This window comes from Tigriopus californicus, chromosome 5 (assembly GCF_007210705.1).
Source record: "Tigriopus californicus strain San Diego chromosome 5, Tcal_SD_v2.1, whole genome shotgun sequence".
Classification (NCBI taxonomy): Eukaryota; Metazoa; Arthropoda; class Copepoda; order Harpacticoida; family Harpacticidae; genus Tigriopus; species Tigriopus californicus.
The window spans coordinates 4,996,597-5,004,195 of record NC_081444.1 but is presented as its reverse complement, the minus strand read 5'-3'; the positions used below and the strand labels follow the sequence as shown (position 1 = coordinate 5,004,195).

Here is a 7,599-nt window from a genome sequence, read left to right as displayed (position 1 = left end):
TCTTTGCAAAAAACATTTTTTTCCTTATTTCAAGATCAAATAGCTCTTTGAATAACAAACCAGTACCTAATTCTAGATTTACCAAAAGGGACGGATAAACGTTTCCCTGCTAAGCAAAAAAAATAGCGTTTATTTCACATTAAGGAATGGACTGGTTGAAATTTAATTTGATTAAAACAATCTAGCTTCCTCGTTCATTAATGGCTATCAAGTGGGTTTCTATTAATTCTTGCATTTACCAAGTATAATTAAACCCAACAAACTCTTGAATAAGAGATTCTATTCACGGATTTCTATCAAATCACATCAGCTTGGGATAGTCCTTTTCATTGAGCGGAGGAAGCGCCCTCTGCCTCGTCTAGGTGCAAACAAACAAACAAACGTAGAAATCAAAGAATGCGCTTAAAGATGCCAGACTTTATCAAGAGATCATTAAATGAACACTTGATTGCCCAAGTACTGTGACACAACAAATAAACCACCAACTCTTTTGGGAGACGTTTCAAATTCTCTATGGGTAACATTCCGAGTAGTTATGACATGTAAATAATCTTTTTACTTGAAGTTGTATCTATACTGTTTGACTTATGGGGACGTTTAGGCAAGCTCGGGCAGGTTCATTTGTTTGCTGGTACCAGTGTAAGCGATGCAAGATTGGGGCTTCAAACATGTTTTTTTAGAAGCTGACCCTTCTTTCTCATTGCTATACGAGGAAAGGTCAGCTTCTCTAAAACCAGTTTGAAACGCCAATTATGCATCACTGGCATTGGCAGGCAAGTTTGTTTTTACTGGAAGCTGTATCTATACTGTTTGACTTATTGGGACGTTTAGGCAAGCTCGGGCAGGTTCGTTTGTCTGTTGGTACCAGTGTAAGTGATGCAAATTTGGGGTTTCAAACATGTTTTTTGAGAAGCTAGCCCTTCATTCACATTGCTCTATGAGGAAAGGTCAGCTTCGTTTAAAACTAATTTGAAACGTCAATTATGCATCACTGGCATTGGCAGGCAAGTTTGTTTGCTGGTACCAGCGCTTGCCTAAATGTCCAAATGTAACTCTCTGTTTATTCCTATTTGCTCGTATGTCAAAAGTGTTTGTGATTTTACCCCTGTAGGATTTGAAAGGGCTCTCAGAAGGATTGGTGGTGTATTCATTAAATAATCACCCAAGCTCAGTCCAATTTTCTTGCAACTTGAGAATCAAACCATTTTTTTCCTGGTGTTAAACTTCAACTTAAAAGAAACAATCGAATTTACAGAAATCAAAATATTGTCTTTCAGTTTCACGTTCACTTCTTATGTTCTTTTTTTCGAAAAGGAACAAGCTCAATCACATGTGTTTTAACACATTTGCCAGGTTTTCCAATTCAAAAATAAGTAAAAAGTGAAATTGTAGTCAAATGTCCCTCCATTTTTTTTTTCAGGATAGAACATCTAATCATATTTTCAAAAAATGCTTCAGGCGTGAAACACTTTCAAATCCGCCCTCTACTGATCATTCACCCTATATTTTTGATTTTCATAATTCAATAAGGCTCAACCCTTCCCATTGGCTATTTCATCCTACGAACGTGGTACTTATTGAAGAGGACATTGGTATAAACTAGTGGGCTAGTCGTTAGAACTTTAATATAAACTATAGTACAAGTGATACTGAACTTTTGAGTACAAGCCTTTTAACGGAAACCATGAGACTATCTGATTTGTAGCCGTTAGTCGTTGTAAAGTGTCGCAACACAGTTGTTACCCTGTGTATTGGGAAGAAATGTGTCGCTTCATCAAAATGGTTAATGGGGTTTGGCAGGCGGTGTCTTCCAGTTTTGCACTTAATTTGCACATTATTGCTGCCTTAATGAAATTTGTGTCAGACAGTCTATAACTCGTCGGAAATATTTGTTTGCATGTTTTTCCAAATCCCTGGGGACATTTCTGCATGCGATTGCTTTAACCGAATTTCAACTTCAAATTCCGTACTCGAAATCGTTAATCAAGCGTCTGCAACCGAACATAACTTAGATAACTTTTGAGTTTAACAACAACCAAGGGTGGCCCTTGTTGACCAATAAACTAACACTGAAACAAACTGTATTGCAGTAGTTGTTTTTTTACTGGCCGTAGCTGACTGAAGTACAATCAGAAATAATTTCGGATCCAACATTTTACAACCCAAATAGCCTCACGAAAGTATTACTAATGACTTTAGAATGAAAGAGTGAAAGGGGTAAAGCATTTTTGAATTACTCCAAAGCAGCAGTTTGCGACACATTTTTACGTTTCAGATTGAAAACGTGGGCAAATATGTTCAAAAATAAATGCAAGACGTCCAACAGTAGGCCGGCAAGAAATAGATTTTAAAGTTTAAATCATGTAGTTACTTCATTTAATTCCTGTACCTATTGCCCAATAAATGAAACTATTTGAGGTTGAATCATAATATTTTACGTGTACACATATGCACAACAAATAGCATCTAGTGACAAAGCCCTAAACACATTATTTTCAGTTCTGATATGTGCAGCTTAAATACCTTTTAGGAACTTCAATACTACTTTGAGCTTAAATAGCATCAGAAAGTTGAGCTAATAGCATTCATCGATGGATTCAGGTAAAAAGAATTAAAAAACCGAAATTACCGAGTGCGCCATAATATCGTCTACACTTGTTCTTGGCCCCGATGATGGCGTCAATGGGAGGTCTCGCTAATTTTCCTTTTTTTAGACATGGCTCGCATGATTCATTGTGAATGAAGTTTTTCTATTTTTAAAAGAACATCCTTACATTAAGTCTTGAAAATAATAAGGGAACGATAGTAATCGATCCCAACTATTGAAACCTTTTGGCTGACCTTAAGGCATCGATTGTTGTTTGAAGTAAGAGAAGGAAGGGTTTACAAAAATGATTCCTAACTCATTCGTTTTTAGGCTTCAGTTGTTTGTTTTCTGCCTTTTTTTATTTATCTTTAGCAATCAAGGTAAAAAGATTTAGATCAAAGACATCAATTTCAAATCTGATCTCTAAATATGGAAACTTATCAAAAAAGTTTCTGTCAAATATGTTTCATGAATACTGCTAAATATTTGTAATGAAAGACCTGAGAATTGGATCGAAAAGTCGAAAACTTTTGCATGAGTCTACAAAATGCAGCTGGGACCAGAAGCGTAACAAATTGCACAATGATTTATCTTTCAGTTCAATACGCAATGAAAACAATTTGTTAATTGTGCAATTTAAGAATTGAATTTATAACATTTTCAGCCGTCTGGAGACACTATCTCAAATAGTTTGTTGAACACAACAACCGTCTCTTCAGTGTTAAATTTATTAATCTAGTACCATCAAATTTAGCGTTTTTCCGAATACATTTTGGCAAAAATGTGGCAATATTTCCTCCGAGCTTAAAAGTCAGGAAAGACTAGTTGCAGGTAAGGTATGACGTATTATGCGGTTAGTAGAATGATACTGGTCAGTCAAATTTCAAGGCAATATTGTTATTTATAGATGAGTTGTTAACCTCAAAGGGGTGTCGAAATATACCTGTTTCGTTTTGATTACTTCATTGCTGAAATGCTTGATGAAGTTCAACCAGATTAACCGGATTACTTTCATTGAGTGTGATTATTATTGTGTTTGTACCATGCACATCATGTGCAAAAATACTCATCTCCCTCCTGTTTCGACCAAAATTGTCTTGTGCCAATTAATAAATTTGGCTCATTGAGTGAAAAGCCTTCAAGGGTATGATTTTCAAGAGTCTCACGAAGGCAAACAAGTTCCTATTGAGGCATCTCCAAAGTATCAGCCAACAATCGAAAGGCAAAGATCGACCTTTCGAGCATCAAAAAGTGCCCTCGTCAAATAACGTTCATCTGTCTTCTACACAAAAAGACCAGTAATTCTGCTTCCAAGATCCGCCGTTTGAAAAACGAAATGATATCAATTCGGAGAATGATGTGGTCAAGGAAAGCAAAATCTGGCCTCCGAATGATGCAAACCATAATACACCTCTCTTGGCTTTCATAACCGTTTGAATTGTGTGTTCTCAACCGCACAATTTCAACGGGGCTGTTGCTTGGCCCAAGCATTGGCAAGCGCTTGTTGCCGGCCAATCCACGGTTTACGGAACTCCACGTACTTCTTCGCAGCTTCTTGGTTCTTCTTCAACCTCTCCTCCCTATCTTCGTACCAATCTACCGTACTACCAATCTACCGAGTGACTGTCTGAGTGAGTGAGTGGCTGACTGACTGACTGACTGAGTGAGTGAGCGAGTGAATGGTACCTCCATAGACATTTCAACGTTGGCGATCCTCGCTCTCTCGACAACGCACGAAATGCACCATGAAATCAGTGAAACAGAAGTAGATAGTTGACAGAAGGTGGTCAAAGTGGCAAGATCCTCCGTGAATAGGATTTCACAGAGTTTGAAGCAGGCATTAGACAGGTCCTTGGGGTCCTGCTGATATTTAATGTTGTATCCCTAGAGAAATCTAGACATAGTGCAATCAAGTGTTGCTTGAAACCATTCCAAGCCCACCAGGAAGCGGATTATTCATCGTCCAGGATGATGTTCCTGAGACCCAGGATGTTATCAGTTGTCGTTGGTCTAATGTTACTGGTAGGTCGATTTGATTTATGACATTCCTTACATAGATGGATGGATCCTCTGCGAACTTTAATGATGAGTGTGGTACCCACACCATTGATTTGGGGTCATTGAAGTCATGTCACTTTTTTGGTGCGATTTGGCCAAGCTTTGCTCAGACAAAGCGAGAACGAGCTTTGGGCAGCCATCAAAATACTTATGATTAACCGCAATCATCAAGCATGTGGAGTTATCTAATGGTACTAGCAAACCACCTCTCGTCTATTTTCTGATGATCCTGTCTATTTCAAGGGGGATGTAATGATTTCAGAAACAAGTGCAGTTCAAAAATCGACCTGGATGGATGGATGGTTGGATGAACCATTTGATAGGGGAAGGGGTTTAATTGCAATGTCACAATCATGGCGCGGCTTGCCATTAATGTTACCCAGATCAATGTCAAGGCTTGGCTTAGGCTGCTGGAACGACTCATCCCAAAAATGTGATCATTTCTCATAGTCACACGCTACACTCAACGTCAACGAAAAAGTATGTCAAGAGTCCGTATTTGGTCCAGTTTGGTCGTCCGTTGGTTTGTTTGTTTCCACAAAAGAAACGAATGTCACGGCTAATTTCTTGGATTCTTTTGCGTTGACAATTCCCAGCAGCGAGTGGGAATGAATGGCAGGGTTTTTTAAAAAATTTTTTGTTGCAAAATTGTGCTCGTATACGTTTGCATGGGGACAAATAGGCCAGGGAGGATGACACTTGATTTTTCAATCATGTCGTTGTTGTGGCTGAACTATACATTTCTATTTGCTATCATATTGATCTACTACTGGTTGTGAATTTTAACACAATTTTGATTGAAGTTTTAGAACTTCTTACCTAGAAGTGCCAGCTGATCCAAAGCTTTGCCTTATTTTGCATACACCACCTGCCTGCAGCATCATTTGATATAGAATCTTAAAAGAAAAGCAGTCATCAAATTGCATTGTGGTCGTATCCGTAGTTACGAGTATCTCAGAGACAGGCCGTTTCGGGCCAACAAGTATGAAGTAATGGCCTGAGCGCCATGAATAAAGAGTCATTTAAACGAGACAATGCGCCCAACTGAGACTTCATTGTGGTTCGTCTTTCTCTGGAGAAGACCACCTGATAAAAAAACCCTCACCTTTTCCAACACCGAAATCGGGCTTTTTTGGCGTGAGCATGCACTCTTGAACGATGATGGCTTTGAAAGAAGTGGATGGAAGAAGGTCCACATGGTACGTAGTACGCCAATAGCACAGCACATCCACGCATATATGCTCACCCATGACAATTCCATTCAAAAGGAAGATGTGATGAGGGTGTGAAATGCCCACAGATCCTGTGTCTCAGCCCAAGGCCTCCCTCCTCTCCATCTAAGAAGATGAGCGAGTGATTTGATTACAAGCTCTTTTTGAAACTAATCGCGTAGAGAGAGCATTTGCATTTAGAAGAAGTTGAGAACTGAACTCAGCAATGGTTGGAGAGGATATGAACACCATTATCCAGGCCGTCATAACGTTGTTTAGGGCCCCGTGGTCCACGGAGAGCCCACGCTACCTTTTGCGACCACGACACAAGAAACCGAGTTGAATTGAGCTTTAAATTGGAGAGTCGTGTCAAAGGAAACGAAGATGAGCTTTTTTTGCCACCCCGCGTGTCACTACCAACTATCCAGCTCGCTCTATCACTCTAAAAGTGAATAAAAAGGTCACGAGGGACCCTCAAGAGTGGGAGGTTCGGGTAAAAACGTTTCTGAAGAAAAAAAGCGTTCTCTGTTTCACCTAATATTGGCGACATTTTAAGTTAGTGATTTGGGTGAGGCCAAAACGAAATTAATTGCGTAGAATTGCAAGCTACAGCTCTTAACAACGTAACGACCTTGGGGCTTACTAATGCAGGCCCATCGCCCTCGTTTTTAAGGCCTACTTGGCAAGGCAACGGGAAGCGAGTAAAACTGAGGCAGGTAGAAAAGAGAGTTCAAAAGGCATTTTTGTGCATAACTTCATGCCTTCAGGTTTCTGTCGCCTGTCGAAAAGAATAATAGCGTGTAGGAATCTGTTTGTCAGTCAGAAAAAAACCAGTCTTCTTTGCCAGTAGTGCTCGTAATACTGGATTCTACACCATTGCCTTGTGTCGTTGCAGTTTGACGTTGGCTTCTTTAATAGTGGAAAAACGAGTAAAATCTCGCTTATTCTCGTGGTTCTTTGACTCGTCATAAAACAGGGTTTTTGACAGACATGAGAGCGTTTTTTTCTCGGACGAGGATTTCAGGTGCTATCTTTGAGTCTTTTTAGAGTTTTTTACGGACGGACAAATTTTGGGAGGAGGAGATGATATCCTGGAGGAAACATGAAACTTTTGATGAATAAGCAGGGAAATGAACGCTAAGCTAACCACCATTTCTGGTTGAAGGGTTTTGGGATTTCAAAACTAGAATCTCCTTTGCCTCTTGTCTGGTACCATTAGTCGTCACGATGCAATCATTTGCACAAATCATAAAATTCCGATCCTCAGTGGCGAATGCCAGAATCATAGCTAGAGAGAAAGCGTTTCATGTCAAATCAAGATTCGATTTTCTTTAATGACCACGTGCTTCTGCCGATGTTCTCACTGCTACTGCACACTTCTAACTGAGCCCTTTGCAAAGGGATGAACTCTTCATTCAAGCCGGGGGTTCCATCCGATCATGCCCGACAATAGTCAAAATAGGAGCACTGAAATTTTACTTCTGCCCCTATTTTTTGTTCACTCAGCAGGGTTTAGTACCTTGAGAGTAATCATTTAGAGGAATTATCGTTGATTGTTCCAAGCAAAAAAGTGTCCTACATACAGTACAGCCTACAAGCCTTGGCTTATCCCTTCAAGCTAATTCGAATTCTGAGATGGTTTTGTTGAAGCGTGAAATGGCCTTAATTGCTCATCCTCAAACGAGACTCGTAAATGCGCGAGGAAATCCAGTTCAAATCCAGAGATATGAGCACATTAGTTCA

At 39.6% G+C, this 7,599-nt stretch overlaps 1 protein-coding gene and 1 long non-coding RNA gene across 2 annotated transcripts in view; one reads left to right on the top strand and one right to left on the bottom strand.

Moving 5' to 3' along the window:
- Positions 1–6,318, bottom strand: part of LOC131880435 (uncharacterized) — a 9,436-nt gene extending 3,118 nt beyond the window's left edge. Inside the window, exons 1-2 of the long non-coding RNA XR_009373259.1 lie at positions 5,751–6,318; positions 5,465–5,541 (exon numbers count right to left, since the gene is read on the bottom strand). This is a non-coding gene — a long non-coding RNA (uncharacterized LOC131880435). The remainder of the gene's footprint in view (positions 1–5,464; positions 5,542–5,750) is intronic.
- Positions 4,162–7,599, top strand: part of LOC131880427 (uncharacterized) — a 23,104-nt gene continuing 19,666 nt past the window's right edge. The window contains exon 1 of the mRNA XM_059227070.1: positions 4,162–4,609. Within this exon, the coding sequence (XP_059083053.1) occupies positions 4,556–4,609 (54 nt within the window). The 5' untranslated portion in view covers positions 4,162–4,555. The remainder of the gene's footprint in view (positions 4,610–7,599) is intronic.